The sequence below is a fragment of the Pectinophora gossypiella genome, chromosome 17 (assembly GCF_024362695.1).
Source record: "Pectinophora gossypiella chromosome 17, ilPecGoss1.1, whole genome shotgun sequence".
Classification (NCBI taxonomy): Eukaryota; Metazoa; Arthropoda; class Insecta; order Lepidoptera; family Gelechiidae; genus Pectinophora; species Pectinophora gossypiella.
This window is the reverse complement of record NC_065420.1, coordinates 12,997,741-13,018,661: the sequence shown is the minus strand read 5'-3', so window position 1 is coordinate 13,018,661 and position 20,921 is coordinate 12,997,741. Positions and strand designations below refer to the sequence as shown.

At 37.6% G+C, this 20,921-nt stretch overlaps 1 protein-coding gene across 1 annotated transcript; it reads left to right on the top strand.

Moving 5' to 3' along the window:
- The first annotated feature begins 2,465 nt into the window (after positions 1-2,465).
- LOC126374199 (pupal cuticle protein 36-like) lies at positions 2,466-18,645 on the top strand. Its single transcript, XM_050020702.1, has 3 exons — positions 2,466-2,558; positions 3,206-3,848; positions 17,948-18,645. Exons 1-3 carry the CDS (start codon positions 2,550-2,552, stop codon positions 18,235-18,237), a joined length of 942 nt encoding a protein of 313 aa, XP_049876659.1. The 5' UTR covers positions 2,466-2,549; the 3' UTR covers positions 18,238-18,645.
- The last annotated feature ends 2,276 nt before the right edge of the window (positions 18,646-20,921 follow it).

Sequence of the window (20,921 nt, the reverse complement as noted above, 5' to 3'; positions counted from 1 at the left end):
TAAACTTTATTGGTGGTACCTCTTAATCGAACTACTCCCATAAACCTGTGACCTGAGCACATTTTTGTATTTCAGCTCTTTCGTAATCTATCTCTATCTATCGTGTGGTTTGTGACGTGGAGTACCAACCTCATCCACCCTGGTGTCAGGGTTATTATTGAGCTACCAAAGACCTGGCATGGCTCATGTACCGACTACATAATTACATCAGTAAGTAGTAACCGGGCCTAACGGCTTAACGTGCCTTCCGAAGCACGGATCATCTTACTTTCGGATAATCTGGTGATCAGCCAGTAATGTCCTAACCAAACTAGGGCCACGAAGTCATTTTTGTGATATGTCCCCACCGGGAATCGAATCCGGGACCTCCGGATCGTGAGGCCAACGCTCAACCACTGGACCACCGGGGTCGTTTTTCGTCTGTCGTTTGTCGTCTTTCGTAATGAAATAGTTACATACATACAAAACGTAACATTAGCTCTCGACTATATCCCAATTGACTTAGTCAAAGATACCATAGAAAGATGAACTAAGTACTCGCACCTCACCGAGCTTTCTGTCAGGCCACCGTGACAGGTGGTGAACCGTATCGCCGTCTATAATTCATAACTCTATTTAAACTCGTAATAAAAATGGTATTACAGTTTGCAGTTGGTCAGCATTTAACATTTGGTCTACGTTTTTAGTTATTTAAATTATAACATGCAAATAGTAAAATAAAATAAAATTGATAATTTAAATGTCAATCATTGGGTATTAATTTATGAAATAATAATAAAATGAATTACATTGTCATTATTCACATTACACATCACAAAAAAGAAATCGTCGAGTCAGTCTGTGTTTGTGAAAACTACAGTAAAGATAAATTATAACTCTTTGGTGGAAAAGTCCGGTACCGTGGAGCTCCGCGTCTGAGAACACATACATAAAGTAAACCCCTTATACACTTAACTAAGCCATAACCCACTGGAAAACAATTTGCAGTCAATATCAGCAGCATCAGCCTGCAGCCAGTACACTACTCATACACTTCTAATAAAAAAAACACTTCCAAGTTAATGTTTCGAAAAAAAACATAAACCCCCTATAGTCGCTTCTGTAAAAAATTGAACTTGTCAAATCTTTAGGTTAGGTAAGCGGACCCTGTGAAAAACGGGAGAATGCTAGGGAGATGACGAAATTTATGTTAGCCAAGAGAGTGGATCTGTTTTCGTGTTCCAAGAGTGAATTCGCAAAAATAGCAATGAGTGTGATCTGTTATACTTAATTAGGGAAATCGTATATATATTTTTTTATGCAAATATTAATAAATTTATTTATTATAGTTAATTAAATGTTAAATGACAAAAATAACTTACAATCTATAACTGATGGCCAATTTATACAAAAGAATTCTAAGACTACCTCTACAAAATTACAAATTAAACATTAATACAAATCGTATATTGTACTAGTAAAAATAATTAATGATTAATCTTAAATATGTAAAAATAAGTCCCCAACTCTGTCGTATTTGGTTAGCCTGTAAAGATAGTTGTTGTGAATGAAATAAATGTTATGCTCTAGAGCAATAAGGCCGCCCAAATTGTACTGTTTTCATGTGTTATGTCTGATTGTTGAAATTTTAGTTCTGTGCAATAAAGTATATTTGATTTGATGTGATTTGATTTGAAATAAATAAATAAAAAATAAAAAAAGTTTCGAAAGGATTATCAAAAAAATATTAAATACGTACTAACAGAAATCTCGGTGAGGTGTGGGTACTTAGTTCATCTTGCGATGGATGTACCTCTGACTACCCCAATAGGGATATAGTCTTGATAGTTGAGCCCACGCCTCACCGAGCTTTCTGTTAGACCAACGTGATAGTTGGTGAGCCGTATCGCCGTCTACAATAGTGTTACGTTGTGTTTATTAATTTCATCATCATCAGCCCATTAAGGTCTCCACTGCTGGGGCACGGGCCTTCCCTACGGATGGATAGGGAGATTGGGCCTTAAACCATCACGGGGGCCCAGTGCGGATTGATGGTTATTAACGACTGCTAATGCAGCCGGGACCAACGGCTTAACGTGTCTTCCGAAGCACGGACGAGCTCGAGATGAAAACTTTTTTTGTGGTCACCCATCCTATGACCGGCATTTGCGAAAGTTGCTTAACTTCAACAATCGCAGACCGAGCGCGTATACCGCTAACGAGCTCCTCATTCATTAATTTAATTTAGTCCATAACTTAAATCGAGCCCTTACTTCGTCCGCTCTTCTAAACCCCTGACCCACACATAATTATATTTCAGCTCTGTCGTAACCGGATCGATCAGGATATTGCCTAAAACCTTTCAACTGTAGGAAGAGTACAATCGATAGGTATGATACAGTGCATCGCAATTTGACCGTGATTTCATCTAAGGTAAGCCCGTTCTATGGATGCAGCTTCCCACTATATAACGTGATGCTCTCAACGGACTCATCACAGTTCAACCGAAGCTCGAAGAAGCGCCACGTTCATTCCAATAGTTTTACTTTATTTAAAAAAATATATTTAAAATGAAATTGGTGAGTACGAGTAAAAGGACGGAACGTACCTTGTTTTTAAAATTAGAACGCGATCGAGTATTTCATCCTAATTTTCTGACTGGATCTTTAGGTTTTTTCTAGTGCAATTTCTATTGTCAGTTACTCATTTTTAATTTTGTTCCAATTATAAAAAAAGCAAAATGGGGTTAAAATTGAAATAGAAAATTGACCCACATACCTTACTCTCGCAAAAAAAAAACAATTAGGCTATATTTTAAAATCCTTGTTGCAATATACCAGATGTGGCATTCATCATGGTTCCTCAAAATGAGTCATTATCATGGGTCATTACCTAAATGATCGTAAAATTACTCGGACAAAGAGATCATTATCCGCTCTTCAAATGTTTGCTCGTCTTGGTGTCAGCTATTTGTCTCAAGATCCAATGATGGAGTTTTGATAGTTCAGTTCATTGTCCTTTCATCCTGGACCTTCTATGGCCATGAGATCCAAAAAGTCATAAAGTTCCTAATATACTCCCACTTTGACCAAATTACCATAGAAAAATACAAATTCTTAATTTCTGAAAATTTTTATTCATAAATAAACTTGATGTACCTGATAAATCTTTACCTTCTTAAGGTTTATAGAAAAATGTGCTTTAATTTGTTAAACTTTCGTTCCAGTTCGTGGTAGCCGCAATCATAGGCGTGTGCGCCGCCGCCCGTTTGGACAACAAGTACCTCCCGCCCAGAGGCAACGATGGCGCTGGATACTCTGGCTCCGGCTTCGGAGGTGGTCCCTCAGGATTCGGAGGTGGATCCTCTGGCTTTGGAGGCGGCCACGGAGGCGCAGGGTTCGGAGGAGGCGCGGGCTCAGGATTTGGGGGCGCCCGAGGTGGTGGCTCTTTCGGTGGCGGTTTCGGAACCCAGCACGCTGGAAACGCGTACAACGCCGCCCCTCAGCAATACTCTGGAAGCCAGCAGTACTCCGGTGGTCAACAGTACAGCTCCAACCCTGCTGACGCTGGTGCCCAGATCCTCAGATCCAACAGCGAAGTGACCGCTGAGGGATTCTCTTACGACTTCGAGACTTCCAACGGAATCCACGCTGATGCTTCTGGAGTGGCCACCAACGGCGTCCAGTCTCAGGGTAGCTTCGGATACACTGGCAACGATGGCCAGCAGTACAGCATTACCTACACTGCTGATGAGAATGGCTACAGGCCTCAGGGTGCTCACCTCCCCACCCCTCCTCCCATCCCGGAGGCCATCCTGAAGTCCCTGGAACAGAACGCCCGCGATGAAGCCGCTGGTATCTCTGATGATGGTGAGTGATATTATTTTCTTTTCAATTCCAACTTTCCAACTTCAGTGCAGTAGTAAAACATATTTTTGCGACTATTGTAAGAATAGTATACATTTGAAAACCGTTCTCGTACTTTAATACTTAGGAAGGATTTATCGTGCTAATTGTAATATCTAAAGGGACTTTAACATCGTAAGATTTCCAGACGCAATAGTTAAACAAATGGGATTTGGATTTAAAAACAATATGGGTCTTAAAACCCGAAATCTCTATCAATCATTTATCCTTAAAAAAATGTCAATTTTACACAACATCGGGTAGGAAAAGGTAAACTTAAAACTCACAATCCATTTACTCTTATAGATTAATATACTTTTAATTCTTTACATACATTTTTAACACGTTCATCGACACTACTTATCTAGGCTCTATTAACTATGGATATTTATTTGACCCTGTCTATCTATATGAAGAAGCATCTACACACCATTTAAGGCTAAATTGCATTTAACTTAGGTATGCTATAGACAAATACTTAAGTACAACTTTATAAACAGATGTGACTACGAAAAATAATTTTAAATAATAATTATATTTATATAATTAATTCCGGTTAATTTGTACATGTTTAAAACCCCAAAGTGACCTTTAAAAATGAAGAATAGAACAAAAAACAAATAGCGGTCAACAATAATATTAATCTTAAGTATATCTTGAACTCTTAATGATTCAAATATGGCCTTAAACTTAATAATTTAACCACGTTTACGCTCGGTTTTTTATTTTTTGACGTGACTTATTGTAGATTTGCCGCAGATGGCATTAACTACTTGGCCGGAGACGTTACGCTCAAACTTTTACAACATAACTATTATAAGATCATTTTAAACACACAAGAGCTATTTAAAGAGTAATACTTAATAGTTAAATACGTCAGGTTCTTACCCAAAATTTGATCTTAAAAATATTCTTCATAATATTTACTCACACTGATAATCATCACAGGCCTTTACATCTTGATCAGATGATATTATACGGCGTTTTTGTGGCAACGAAAGACGAGAAAAGAACATAATAATGAGAAGGTTTCTTCACTATCCACACCATCTGACGACCCTCAGTTGAAATGCCAGTCGTGGCGCTATTGCCGCTCTGGTATTGGACTTTTCAGCCATACAAGATACTGTTAATATTTCCAACACAAAAACAAATTGCTTCTAATTTCTGTATTGTTTTGTGTCTTCGATCTTCTTCTATCGTGTGGGTTGTGAGGTGGATTTTCAACCCCTTCAACTCTGGTGTCAGGGTTACTATTGAACCGCCAAAGGCTCCTGACATGGCTCACGTAACGACTACTAACTTGCATCAGTAAGTAGTAACCGGGACCAACGGCTTAACGTGCCTTCCGAAGCACGGATCAGCTTATAATGTCCTAACCAAACTAGGGATCACAAAGTGATTTTCGTGATATGTCCCCACTGGAATTTGAACCCGGAACCTCCGGATCGTGATCCGAACGCTCAAATCACTCGACCACGGAGGCCGTGTGTCTTCAATAATAAAGATTAATTCATTGAGTTCTCCACCACCATCACCAACCCGTAGTGGATTAACGTGGTGAAGTATGCTCCATATCCCCTCCAGTTAATCGAGGGGAGGTTTGTGCCCAGCAGTAGGACGTTTCCAGCTATTCATGTTATGTACCTACTTTGAATTTGGATAGGTACGGTCACGAGCATAAATATGTATACACTTTGGTACCATGTCATATTAACTTTTTTGACAAATTGAACTGTAAGTCTCACTAAATGTCAAATATGTTAGTGCGACAGAGTCCTAAAGTGGGTACATTATGTTGCTCGTGACTGCTAAATACGTAGTTATTAGCTCATTTACGACTTGCTATAGAGAGTATTTATAGCTTTTTGTCGAAGACCTAACATGGAATTAATCATCCAATCTATTTTCCAAGATCTACTTACATAGTCTTCAACTTCCAACACTACTTATCAACCTACATAATTTAGTACCTGCACGTACATATGAAAAAGTAAACATATTGCCTAAATTACATCATATTCAATTTAGTAGATTAATGTATTTCAAAGCAAAAAAGCTTAATTTCCTTGAATCTGCAGAACAGCAAAAACTTTGACCGTGATATGTGTAAAAATTACTAATTTACGAAACAAAAAACTTTCTTAGCGATCATCATTAAAAGAATTATACAAATATGATTGCTAAAACTTAAGCAAAAAATTTAGAACTTTTTTCGTGTGAACTAAAATGTGTAATACTACCTACAGTATTGTTCAAACAATTTTTGAGGGTTCCGTAATAAATTGATTTACTTATTACTTCATTTTTCTCAATCGCGTACTTTTTTTCTTTGTTGCTCTTATTTTTGTTAGGTATATTTGTTTTTTTTCTTGCTTATATTTATCCACTTCACGAATAGTATCAATTGTAAGAAGTGTACTTTTTACAGCGTCTTTTTAAAATCTGATTAATTTCAACACATTTCTTTTAAGAGTGGAAAAGTTGATATGTCCATAAACTATTTAACATTTTTTCTTTCGCAAATTATTCATTATGATAATCATAATCACGTCATCGGTATTTACCTATTCAGATAATTAATTGTTAAAAGTAAATTTAATTTCCAAATTCGAATTCAAAAATGTCTTTGTTCGGTAGGTAACATAGTTACACTTTGAATCGTAATTTTTTACATAACGCACGTTTCTTTCGCCTAAAACTACTGCAGCTTCTCACAACCTGTATAAATGATCTTTATAATAATATAAACGTTTAAATAACAAAGACAAGCATCTTCGCGTCTATTGTGACCTTAGTTTTTACCAAAGAGTTTCTATTCAAAACGGATCTCCAAAAAGCACAGACTAATGTGAATACTCATAAAGTTCACTAGTAACCCAATAACTAAAACCGCAACATAACCTTGCTACAATATTACCGGTAATCAGTTGCTGTATGATGACCACACGTTGTTTTGAACTGATATAATTTGCTAGGAAAATTAAAAATGGAACTAAGTATGTTTATAGCTACTTTTGTAAACGTGATTGGTTCATTTCGTCGCTGATGTCGTGAACTATTTATTTGCATTTTTTGGCAAAACTGATTTAGACCTTTTACAATTGTCAATAAAACACAAATCACTTTAGCAAAAAATACAGACTGATCCGGTTGGCGTTTTGTAGGTTTTTGGATTAGAGGCGGACGCTTGTAATACTATATTTATAAAACGAAACGACTCATTATAAAATATTTTTGACAAAAGTACCTTAATAATATTTTGCTAACCTTAAATCATCTTTAGGTACCTAAAACAAACGACTGTAATTTTCAATCTCGTCCTAAAAACTCTTCAACTATCATGGTATTTAAAAAAAAAAACTTATAAGCCGAACCCTCTTATACACTTTTCACGTAGACATTTTCCAACTAACATGTCCCAAAAACCCACAAACCCATGGACACCCTACACAGAATTACGGGACTTATCCAAGCTGATGAGTTACAAAATGACGTGAGATGCACCGTTGCATCAGCGTCGTGACCGTAAGACGGACGGACAGACAATCGTGGAGGGAATTACGTTAATTGTCTGTTTCAATTAGGTACACATTGCTTCCTTTTAGGTCCTCCGTAATGGAGGTTATAATATAGGGTAGATTTGAGGCATGTAATGTTAAACAGTTATGGTTATGTTTAACTACTTGGCTGCACTAGTAAAGTGCTCAAACTCATTTTTATTCAGTTGGTAACATTGTCACACTACCAATTTTTTTTTAATTTTTTTTTGCCCAACATCTCATAAGCCTACTGCAGCTTCTCAAGCTGCATAGTCGAAGAACAGTAGCTGTAAGAAAAGTCTCGACAAGGCCTTATACGTTTTTAAACAATGTTGTGATAATACAATTTTGGTAATTTACTTGCCTATATTGGTCCCCAGGCGATTATTCCGAGTCAAAGTATACCTATATTGGCCCCGATTCCTGCAGACACCTCCTAATTTTATGTTAAGTTACACCCGTCATTTTCTTATCCGCCGAAAAGGAAAGGGACGGATGATTGTCAACAAGTTAATTTTAAAACGAATGAATAACCCGGGTGAATAAAAAAGGCATCTCGCTAATAATGTAATCCATTTGAAGTGCTGGTTATTGGCCGATGTAAAATTTTTAGACGGTTGTTTTTTTTTTTTATTTCTGCTTAAAATTGACATGTATTCCATAAATTTTATGCATGTCGATTACCCGTTCCTTTCTTTTTCAACGGATAAGAAAATGTCAGGTATAACTTAAAATAAAGTTAGATTTGTAGTATTGTATGTACAGTCATGAGCAATATCATGTACCCACTTTAGAACCCTGTCGCACTATGATATTTCACATTTAACGAGACTTACGGTTTAATTTGTCAAAAAACTTAATGTGACATGGTTTCAAAGTGTATACATATTTATTAGTACTCGTGACCGTACTTGGTGATTCACTTCTAACAGGGTAGTGTGCGATTATTTGTGCAAGACTACTATTTTGCACGACGTGGATCGTGTTGCATTGCTATAAAGTAGCACTTACGCACTTATAAAACTCAGATATCCAATAAGACTGAGATGTGTAACATACCTAGCTTACACACACATACACACACTATATACACACAATGATTTGCACTGTTTTAGACCAGGTACTATGAAACAGAACGACCAGGGGGATTAAAATGGCCACATTGAAGCAATTCATCTAAGAAAGCAATATTGCTGTTTGACATTTGTTTGCATTGCACAATTACTTTATTAATATTGCTTTTTTAGATGAATTGCTTCAATGTGGCCATTTAAACCCCCCAGTTCAGTACAATAAGTCATTATAATATATTTCAATAGGATGACATTTTACTATAGTCTCAATGCGCGGTAAGAATTGGGTAGTTTCCTAGGTCAAAGATAAATTATGAAATTCTGATTACTAAATAAAGACAGATCTAAAACTGACAAAAAACGTTTTCTTTTCTCTATTTATTTTTTTATGAATTTTAATAAAAAAAATGTAATAATAAGTGCGACATTTTGTCAAGTTTATTAAGGACGTCCCAGATTGCTTTTAATACAAATTCCATAGTAATTTCGTGTTTTGACGTTTAGTAAAAAGTAAGTGATTTGACTCGTTGGAAACCAGCTTATTAGATCTGTCAAAGTACTTCAGCTAGTGTTGATGTTCATTAGCATAGTGATGTATCTGTCGATATTAGGTCGATCGATTCTTTTCCATCTAACAGTTCCATCTAACAGTTCCATCTAACAGTTGTAACCTAAAACACTGTTTCATTCTGGGGTATTCTTTTACATTTACGTGTTTCCAACTTTGTACATGAAAACAATTTAATAGTCATAGAAGTTTGGGTTCTTTGGCTAACATAGGGGTCAGTCGGTTTTTTTTCTGGCGTGACTTATTGTAGATTTGCCGCAGATGGCATTAACTACTTGGCCGGAATTCGGTTTCTTCTTATAAGTACTATATTATATCCGTGTGAGCGAGACATAATCCTCGCACTCTCCTTTCACTCTTTAGCGACTTACGACCATTTAAATATAAAGTAAGAGCTTTACGATTAAGATTAGTCCTAGCAATAATTATCCGTCTATAAAGCTATACAAACTTCAACTAGTTATAGATTGATCTACGAAAGTAATCTCACATGACTACATTAATTATTACACTGACGGGATGGGAAAAACTAGCGTTGGGTCATACTAAGTACTTAATACTCCCATTTATTATTCAATGCTGGTATGACGAGATTGGTGCCGATGACGATATTAGAAGTAATCTGAACATTTTGCTTACTTTTTTTTGACGTAACTTACAAATGGGGAGCGCTGAAGGCTCTCACCCGGTACAACGTTTAAGACAACAGGCCTGAGGGTGCCCAGTTGGGCGCGAACCTCGGCTCAGGGCGCCGTCTGAGAGGAAAAATATTTGAAAGAATTAATCAACCCTAGTGGGTCGATAGCGATAAGCGCTGATTGAGGGAAATCGTCGACCACGCCGGCGGAGTCGCTATCGGGGTCCTGAAGTGTTTGGTGTCGCGAGCTGATTGGCTGCCTCTATGGCTAGAGTAATCGGGTCGTCGGGATCGTATATTACGTCCTTCGGACGCCGATACTTTTCAGTACCGTCCCTAAGCGGGATGTATTCGGAAGCCCCAACTACCAGGGGATTTGGGTGGTGCGGAGCAGAATCGAAAAAACGTTTGGAAGCTAATTTGAGCCATTGGGTAATGGTTGGCAGACCTAGGTCAATGTGCAGATTTTCATTGCGAAGGAACCACGGAGCTCCCGTGGCTTTCCGCATGAAACGATTTTGTATTACCTGTAAACGGTGGATTTGAGAGGGACTCGCGTGAGCGAAAACTACCCCTGCATAGGTCATGATCTGAAGATATTAATTATGAGCTAAAAGGAGCTTTGAGGAACTGAGGGCTTAGTCAAGTTGCAAACGTTTTCGAAAAACGACAGTAACAGTTATAAAAATAGGATTGACATTACATCTTATGTCAGCATTAATTTATATCTTTGTCTTTACTCCATGACGTTCGCCAGTTGCCATACAACCATAAAGTTGAATTTGATTTACTTATATCATATTTTTGCTGTGGCCTAGCCGGATAGGATATTAAAAACTGAAGTTCTATTTTAGCGTTTTATTGGCATTTGTTTATATTTACAAGCATCAATTTTGTTAGAAAGGCTGTAAGCTACCCAAATCAAAGGTTAAAAAAATATATTGAGGTCAAGCCTGTATGTTCCTTAGTAATCTTAGCCTGCCTTAATTAGGCCGAAATAAAAGAACAATAAAGTTGTAAATTTGGCTCCATAGCTGTAGTACGGTTTTTAATACATAATATTTCCGCATTTTTTAATTTTGTCTATGTCACTCTCATCTCATACATTATATCCTAATACAGCGCTCCTCATACCGATATATACTTGGCAGGTAAAAAGATATTACGAAGACACATAAATCTATCATTCGAGCTAATCATACCTTACATCGTAGAGCCATCTTGGCTGCCTATCACATGCACTAGACAGGCACATTTCAAAAAGCTAACAAGGTGCTAACAAAATAACTTCCTTGTTTTGTGACCCAATATGGAGTCTACTGTAGTGTGAACGTTGGTTTAGGTCTTTCGTGACTTTTAGCCAGTTCAGAGACGGATTTAAGGATTCATTTTGATTTCAAATCAAAAATATATGTACTTATATCATATTTTAGTAGGTACATTTTATAAAAAAATAAGCGACGTAATTACGACAAAAAATTAAACATTTTTATTGTGCCCAGAATATATTTAAATTTTTGACACATAATTTACCGTTCGTTTATAACTTCGTGACATTTAGTTCTTTTTTGTCCATCAAGCTAGCATAGTCTATATAAAACGTACCTATTTACTGAAACACGTATTAAAATACTACTGGCTTATTTTCTTACCGCGTTGAATCAGGTAAATGAGACTCCCGACAATTCAACACTGTTGCAAGTGCCATGATCACATGATGACTGATGAAGCTGAAAACACATAATATTATAAATTATTTATTACGAAATCAAATATTACTCACTAAATGATTGAGTCATCAGTAAACTAAGTTAAAGAAAAACCAGATCTTTAATAGACCCTCTAAGTCCGTTCCATTCAGTGCAGGTCATATCGTGACCAGTACTAGAAACCTAAGGCGTGGCTCACACTGATCGGTTCTCAGATATCATTTTCGAAAGGTCATCGACACTGATTCACTTTGCGCTCGTTTTCATTTTGACATATCTATTAATATTTCTAAAGGAAATGTTTTAATGTGAACTAACGCTTTTATGGTGGTGATTGAGCCCCTTTTATGAAAGACACTGCCAATACCACTGTTATCTGCTTTCACGACTTTTTTATACTTATTCTTTCGTTTCGTCTGTCAGTCAATGTATCTTTGTTTTTAGTCTATGTTGTGTTACATAATTCATTCTTGTCACTGTAGCGTCCTCTCATAATAAACCTTTCCTTCTTTCTGATATTAATAATAATAGCTTAAAAGTTATTTAAATGGTTATTATAAAATGATTTTAGACCTCCCACAGTGGGTAATCAAATGAATAGATTGTTAAGTGTCCGAAGGATTTACAGGACAGGAATCTTGCATGAGAACCCATAAAACTTGTCTAGTCCGAGACTAAATCTTGATTTTATCGTCTTCGTAATCTGTTATACGCCCACAAAATACGTACTTATAAACTTATTTGGTATAATGAATGAAAGCAACCGGCCGACAGATTCACTGTAATTTCCAGTCATAGCCATCTCAAAGGCAAAAGTTGCCCTACAAAGCCTTAAAATGAAGTTGTTCATTATGCATGCCAGTCTAATCAACCCAGGCAATGAATCCTAAACGTCTGAGCAATGCCTAATATTAACTGCTACATCATCCCAGTAATGGCAGCTTGCGCCACTAAGTGTGCATCGGGCCTTAGGTTTTGTAATTGCAGATTCGGCTAGGAATTCTGTAAGCACTTGTGAAATGTTTCAGTTAGAAAAGGTGGAGATCTAGGTTATAGGTCTAGGTATTAAATTAAGGCCTTAAGTCTAGCCATAACACACATTTCATGTATTTACAGTACTCTCTCGACTATTATAGACACTTATATCGTTGGTTTAACAGAAAGCTCGGTGAAGCGTGGATACATAGTTCATCTTGCGATGGATGTATCTCTGACTAGCTCAAATGTGAATACAGTCGCTTATGTTATGTACAGTCATGAGCAATATGATGTACCCACTTTAGGACTCTGTCGCACTAACATATTTGACATTTAGTGCGACTTACAGTTCAACTTTTAATGTGACATGGTACCAAAGTGTATACATATTAATGCTCGTGACCGTACAACCGTAAGGTAAAACAGACTTTGAAGACGTGAGCAACAGTCGATTACAATTTGATTGGCAAAATGTTCTTATTTTATTAGTTTCATTGAATTGTGCAACGTTCTCAATACTGCATAGCTTCTAAAATAGGTCTCAGCTTAACAGACCCATAAAAAATGTTTTTGAAATAGTTTATACAGTATAATTATATTGGCTATTAACTCGAACGAATAGGCCCTAATAAAAATAAATTCCATTGAAATCTGATGAATAAAGTCGCAATCAATGCAATTGTATTAACGTGCAAAAACCTCGGAAATCTTTATCGAACAACGAAGCAAATCTGCAGGTTTACATCCAAATAAATTTTAAACAAAGGACGGAATACTTTACTACCCTATTGTTTCCACTGTACGCTTTATCGTGAACTTATTATAAAGCATTTAACGTGATACTGCAACCAGGGGCACTTTTAGAAACGATCGGGCCCATTGCTTGCGGACTTTATCACACAGTTGGCCCACTTTTGACATATTAAGTTTATAAATTACTTACTTATTTAAAACTCTTAAAGTTTTGGACAAGATAGTTGCGAATTTTATTATTAAAGTTAATCGAAATCCCCACTACTTAAATATTAAAAAAAAAAAGAAGTAGGAAAACTGCATTATTCATCGCTAGCTTTGCTCTCACAGAGTTTAGGGGGCCCACAGATAGAGAGGCCCTGTGCTAAAGCGCAGAACTCCCTTTGTAAAAAGGCCCTGTCTACAGCCAATTTTAGCCCGCTCACAAACTCCCACGGTTCAGATATATGTAGAAATATGCTATGGGAATCGGCACACTCCATGGGACATCAGATTATATAGGACTTGCATTAATTTCACTTTGAAATTTTCACACCGTAAGTCTGAGTGCGAATTGCCCGGGGCCGGAGTAGTTCGAGAGATGTTTATGTTAGATAATGTTAAGTACTTCTTGTTAGTGCTGATTGAGTGCTTGTGAAGAGACAGTTAAAATATATTACAGTAAAATAATGTTAAATTGCACAAACAGGAACAAAGCCGCGATAGATCTGTTCGGGAAACGCGTGACTTCCATCCCGTAGGGCTCTAAACCACTTAATTCGACGATTCGAATAGTAACCGACACCAAGATTGATAAGGTTAATCCATATTACAATACCAAAACGCTTTATTGCACATATACCTAAATGCAACATTAAAAACAATTACAAAAGTGACAAGTGAAGCACAATCGGCGGTTTGTTGCTAAATAGCAATGTCTTCCAGGTAACCTTCCACCTCATAACCCACACGATAGAAGAAGATCTATCAAACTGAGAGACATACACGCAAGGCGTTGCTAATTTTTGACGTGACTTTTACTCAATTTTCTTAAGATGATATTCACTTTTAGGCCAGAGAAGGCATTGCTTTTTTCAATTGCCTAAGTACCTATTATTGGCTTACGAAACCAACTGACAACTGATAATGTCTTCGGTTAGCTTCGTAGAGATCAAGATAAGATTATGCCGAGAAGTTTATCAAGCGTCCGTAATACATTGGGTCCGATTGTCGTCGAGGTCATCGACCTATTGCGTAGGTACCTCTAATCAAGAACATTACAATGCAAAATAAATACATAACAATGTTAGGTGTATATTTTCGTGATAGGGGCAGTGGAGATTACATTGCTTATTTTGTTTAGTTGTTATCTTTAAGGATAAAAGATAGATATTCAATTAAAGTTTTTATTTTGATTGACGAAAGATATGGTCTAAAAGGCGCTGTGAAATTGTGAAACAAGAGACGCCCGATGTATTGAGGTAGGCACCTCAACGGTAAATAGACGTGAATTTATTTATATCATCATCAATAATCAATAATTTAAGAGCCACGCTCTTGTCGGTGTAGCATTCTCCATGCTACTTTTTAGGGAATAATAGGGCAGTGGTTTCCCAATTGCCTTCCGCCCCGCAGTACGTCTGACGCGAGTGGGATGGCGTCCAGAGTAGTCTATTTGTAAGCCGTACTGGGACTCCCTGTCTTCCGCCTCTGAATAGTACTGACAGTTACTGCTTATTTGTGTAAATAATAAATCTAAATTCCTCACAAGAAATTTGAATTTCGACTTGCAAATTCCTTTCGAAATAATTGAAAATTATTGTATGTTTCAAGTACTTTCGTAAACGTTTACAATTTAAACATTTAAGTGATGAATTTACACACTCTGCTCCTATGTGGGTTAACTGTTCAGGCACGAAATATAACAGGTGTTTGAGATTGGAATAAACTGTTTATCTTTGGAAACATCTCGACAGACGTCGTTTTAAATTGGATAAACGCGTGATAATAATTAATGACCCTCTTTTTCGTAATTTGCTTTAGAAATATTTGTTTTACAACAAAATACATCGAAACAGAGTTAGAAATATCTAGAAGGTTTCAGATAATTATAGATAAAACCTAGATATTTAAGTCCTTATATTTGACACATGGTTAATTTTTAAAACTGGACTTTTTTACGTCTTAAATTAGATTACTTTTAATGTTTCCCAAAATAAGGTTTTCAGTTGTCGTCAATCTTTAAAATGATAATACTAAGATTACATTTACATTTCACGTAAAATCTCTTTATTCATAATATCAATTTGGAGTTTGTAAGAAGTTATTTTGATATACAGAGCTGCCGCTGTTTTTTTCCCTAAAAAAGTAGCCTGGAGAATGCTACACAGACAAGAGCGTGGCTCTTAAATTAATGATGATGAGAGTTGCAACATAGAAAACCTATTGAATAACCCAGTATCGGATAAACCGCACCATACGGTATGGAGCATCCACCCTACCACCGCAAATTGATGGAGTTTCTGAAATAAGTATTCTACAGAAGTATCCGTTCTCATTCTTGAAATATATTTAAATTCAAATTTCATGTCGATCTTCGTTAATTATCGAAAATGTCTGTATTACAAGTGGGTACAGTACATTATAATATTATTAAGCGTAACCTTTTGCGCAAACAATTTATAGACTCATCGTTGTAACAGCTTGGAGTTTTGAACCATTTTCAATTACGACAGCATTATGATTGTAATATGTTGTAATAATAGATCTGCACGCATCTTTCATTGTCGGTGCATTTAACATTTGGGGCTTTAAAGTGAGCGGGATTGAGTATAAATCTATTTTCTAACTTATTGCGTTCCACTGTTGGGCAAAATGCTTCAGCTCATCATCATCATCGTTCAGCCCGCACCATCCCACTGCTGGGTATTATCATTGAAGACAGCAGCATACCTTATCTTGGGAAACATTAAAAGTACCTAATCTAATTGTAAGTCGTGAAAAAGACCAAATTTTCACTACCCTTTCTGGTCCTGCACTAAGCTAACTTCAGCTATGAAAAAATAAAAGAAATATATATTATCAAAAATCCGCTGCTGGGCACAGGCCTCCCCTCATTCAACCGGAGGGGGTATGGAGCATACTCCACCACGCAGCAGCGTGGAGCAGTGGAGCACCACTGCGGGTTGGTGGAGGTGTTTTTACGGCTAATCACAGCACGGAATCATCCTGTTTTTTCAGACAATCAGGTGATTCAAGCCTGAAAAGTCCTTACCAAACAAAGGACAGTCTCATAAAGTGATTTCGCCAATGTCCCCATCGGGAATCGAACCCGAACCTTTAGATCGTGAGCTTAACGCTCTAACCACGAAGAAGATAATAAATTAAAATAAAATGTCTCAAGATAATAAGGCACTAATTTCTTCTGTCGCCTACTACTGTCTTATACAAATCTGTAGATACTCAAAGCCAGTAATAAAGTTATAAAGAAATAAAATACTTAAATACAAAACCGCTTGTCTCGTGGCCATTGTTAAACAGTCTCATCCGACTTTCAAGGCCGGTACGGATGAACGTGCTACAAATATATTTGATACTGAAATCAACTTTTATTTCGCGCTAACCTTTTGTTGGGTTACAAATGATGTAAGGGCGAGTAAACATTAGCGAACGAATTCTGAGTCACTGAGGTCAAAAGATCGAAAGTAGACATTGTGAGTAACTTCTTGTTGCAATTGTTGAATATCTTCGCCTTATGGTGAAAACCGACGGCCTCCATGGTCCAGTGGTTGAGCGTTGGGCTCACGATCCGGAGGTCGCGGATTCCCGGTGGACACATATCACAAAAATTACTTTGTCCATAGTTTGGTTAGGACATTACAGGCTGATCACCTGATTCTCCGAAAGTAAGATGATTCGCGCTTCGGAAGGCACATTAATCTGTTGGTCCCAGTTACTATTTACTGATGTAAGTAAGTAGTCGTTCGAGCCATGTCAGGGGCCTTTGGCGGCTCAGTAACCCTGACTTTCTTCCACAAAACCTCGTATTCTGTCAATTAATCGCTCCCAATTCAGCATAGAAGCCACTTCTGTAAATCTATCGACGTTTTAATTTAAATCTAATGCCAATGTCTTACAAGCGACTAAAACCACATTTTATGCGATAAGATCTTTATGCCTGTCGTAAGTCGTCCTTACAGTAGCATCAAAGATTAGAAGGATATAGATCAAATGATCCACTTGCCTTGAACAAATAAACAGTCTTTAGTGAAGGGATCGACGGTTGCAATAATTAAGATGCCTAACAGTCCTTAAAAGCCGGTTACAAGTGCTGATGACCGGCTGTAAATGATTTTATTAGTACTAATAAATGTACAGTCATGAGCAATATAATGTACCCACTTTAGAACTCTGTCGCACTAACATATTTGACATTTAGTGAGACTTACAGTTCAATTTGTCAAAAAAGTTAATGTGACATGGTACCAAAGTGTATATTATATTAATGCTCGTGACCGTAGTACCTGCTCGAAACTGACTGCTTAGGAGTTTGAACTAAATTATTCTTCACGTTCAAGTATTCTCCAAACATAATTGCATCACGCCTGTATTCCCGAAGGGGTAGGTAGAGGTGTATAATACATACATCCATTCATCGATGTTTAAGTCCCATGTAAAAGAGGGGGTTGTGAGGTGGATTACCAACCTCATCAACCTTTTAGGGTTGCTATTGAGCCGGCGATGGGCGGGGTCCAGCATTAGGGGCGAGGTATTGGCGAGACATGGCTTATTTTTAATATTAACCAATTTATTATTTGTCTGCAGGTTCCTACCACGGTGAAGGCGCAGGCGCCGGCGCTGGTGGTTACTCCGGTGGTGCTCCTTCCTCCCAATACGGTGCTCCTGCGCGCGGATCCGCTGGCGGCTTCGGTGGCGCTTCAGGCGGCTTCGGTGGCCACTCCGGCTCATCCGGATTCGGCCAGTCGGCTTTCGGTGGACAGTCTGGCTTCGGCGCCCGCGGCGGCGCTGCGTCTCGCCAATACCTCGCCCCTAACGCTGGACCCCGCCCATCAGGCAACGGAAACTTCAATGCTCAATCCGGCTACCGTTACTAGAATTGATTGATCAATCGCGATTGACAATTGACGATTGCAAAGTTTTGTAGTTTTCAATCGTCAGTTGTTCATCTGTTTAGAATACGCTATGACGATTTTGCTGTGAACCATACATGTGATCATTATTTATATACTCTGTCGACTATAAGTCGCAGAATACACTCTAGTAACTTTGTCTTTCTAGAACTGTCTACTGCCTTTTAACTTGTTGTGATCTCAAATGTCTTTTCATTCTTTTAAATTGCCATTTCTTCTTTTTAATATGTATTTTAAACTATAGTTATAGTATGCCTGCTATGATAATGGACAGTATAGTTATAAGATGATGTATACAAATATTTTGTACAATTAGTGAGTAAGGATTTTGTAAATACGAAACGAAACGAATATACTTACGTTGTAAAGCAATTTTCCTTTTATTTTTCATGTTTTTTTTTCCTTGAAACCTAAAAAGACAGTAAGTTCATAAAAAGAGAGGATTGAATCACATTTTTTTTTTGACGTGACTTATTGTAGATTTGCCGCAGATGTCATTAACTACTTGGCCGGACCAATGGGAAGCGCTCAGGGCTCTCCCCCGGTATTGGATCACAGAAATAAACATTATACTAACTAGGTTATACATACATAAACTCACGCCTATTTCCCACCGGGGTAAGCAGAGACTATGAAATTCCATTTGAGCCAATCCTGGCATACTTCTCTTGCTTCCTCCACATACAACGTAACGAATACTGATGGGAATGGTTCAGACTATGATTCTGAGTTGATATCAAGTGGAATTTCCTGACGGAAAATACATGATTTTTTTTTAAATTATTTTCAATTCCATACTTTTGCGACGGAACATTCCACGAATTCAGAATCATCCCTCAAAGTTTTCGTTACGATGTCATTATCGCCCTGTATACAATATGTTCGCGCTCAACTGGGCACCCTCAGACCCGTCGTCATACATTTTGTACCGGGTGAGAACCCTCAGTGCTCCCTATTTGTCCGGCCAAGTAGTTAATATCATTTACGGCACATCTACAATAAGTCACGTCAAAAGAAAAATCAACCATCACTGAAATATAAGTGAATATTCATTTCAAGTAAGTCTTTGCAGTATTTTTAACTTGGCCTTCTAAAGACGAACGCACGAAATCTATCACTTTTTAGTTCCACTAACATTTAATGCAACCTATATTTCAAATGCTAGTGTAGTAGCTACTAAACTAGGATCTTTTAGACAAAAAATGTGGACCTTTTCTTAACAAATCGCAGAGGAAAAATAAGGTAAATGGCCTTAAATGGTCAGGATGAGTCTAATGGCCTATAGGCGTAAATACCGATGGTTGATTTAAGAGCAAATGTACTTTTTTTGCTCGCTATATTATGCCTAGGGCCGTCTGCTTGCGCCGTATCTAGCTTCTGAATTACCATTAATTAGTGTTAGTGGGTATTTTTATTAACGGTAAATGCTGGCTGTTGAGAATTAAAGTTGATTCATGCTGGGCATTCGTAGGATTTGAATAGATTTAATAAAAAATAGTTTTTATCTTTTATACATACATACTTAAACTCACGCCTATTTCCCACCGGGGTAAGCAGAGGCTATGGAATTCCATTTGCTTAGATCCTGACACACTTCTCTTGCTTCCTCCACATTCATCAATCGAATCGAATACTGAGGGGGATGATTCAGACCACGATTCTGAGTTGATATCAAGTGGAATTTTCCGTCGCAAAATTCTAGTTTTTTTTTTTAGTTTTTTTAATTATTTTCAATTCTATACTTTTGCGATGAAAAATTCTACTTGATATTAACTCAGAATAATCAGCTAAATAATCCCCCTTAGTATTTCTTACGATGGCACTTGCACCCCGTTCAAGTACGTCCAGGTAGTACATACTGAAAGGGATGATTCTGATGATTCTGAGTTGATATTAAGTGAAATTTCCTTTCGGCAAATTCATAAACTTTTAGTGTTTCTTACGTATATAATTATTTTCAGTTCCATACTTTTGCGACGGAAAATACCACTTAGTATCAACTCAGAATCATGGCCTGAATCATATCTCAAAGCTTTCGTTCCGACGTCACTAACACTCTGTATAGATAAAGAAGAATTAAGGTACTAGTTGGCAGCGGACGACATGAGACAGCAGCGGACGAAGGATCGCGTCGCAGAGACACAACTGGTTTCTATGTATTTCTATAGCGGCGACATGTCGTTCGCAATGAAAGATATTTCATAGAAATAAATAGAAACCAGTAGTGTCTCTGCGACACGTCGTCCGCTGCTGCCTCATGTCGTCCGCTGCCAACTCGTACCTTTAGACGGCATGGCCTCACTCAGTCTAGTAACTAGATCAAGGAGGCTGCACAATAGACGCAACCTAGACCTCGCGACAGAACATAATCTTTTTTTAATCGCTCCCATCATTAAAGAGCGGGGGAAAAATACATGCGTTTTTAAACATCACAGTTTATCGTTACAGAGCACTAAATCTCTACCTTTATGGTGCAGTAGTTAAGAACAGGCGTCAGGCGTCGTGGTAGACCTCGAAAGAGATGGCGTGACGACTTGGACGCTTGCCGGAGGGACTGGCCGGAGTACGCACAGGACTGCGAAAATGGAAAGAGGTAGAGGAAGCCTTTGCTCAGCAGTGGGATCTTGTAGGCTAGATTAGTTAAGAAC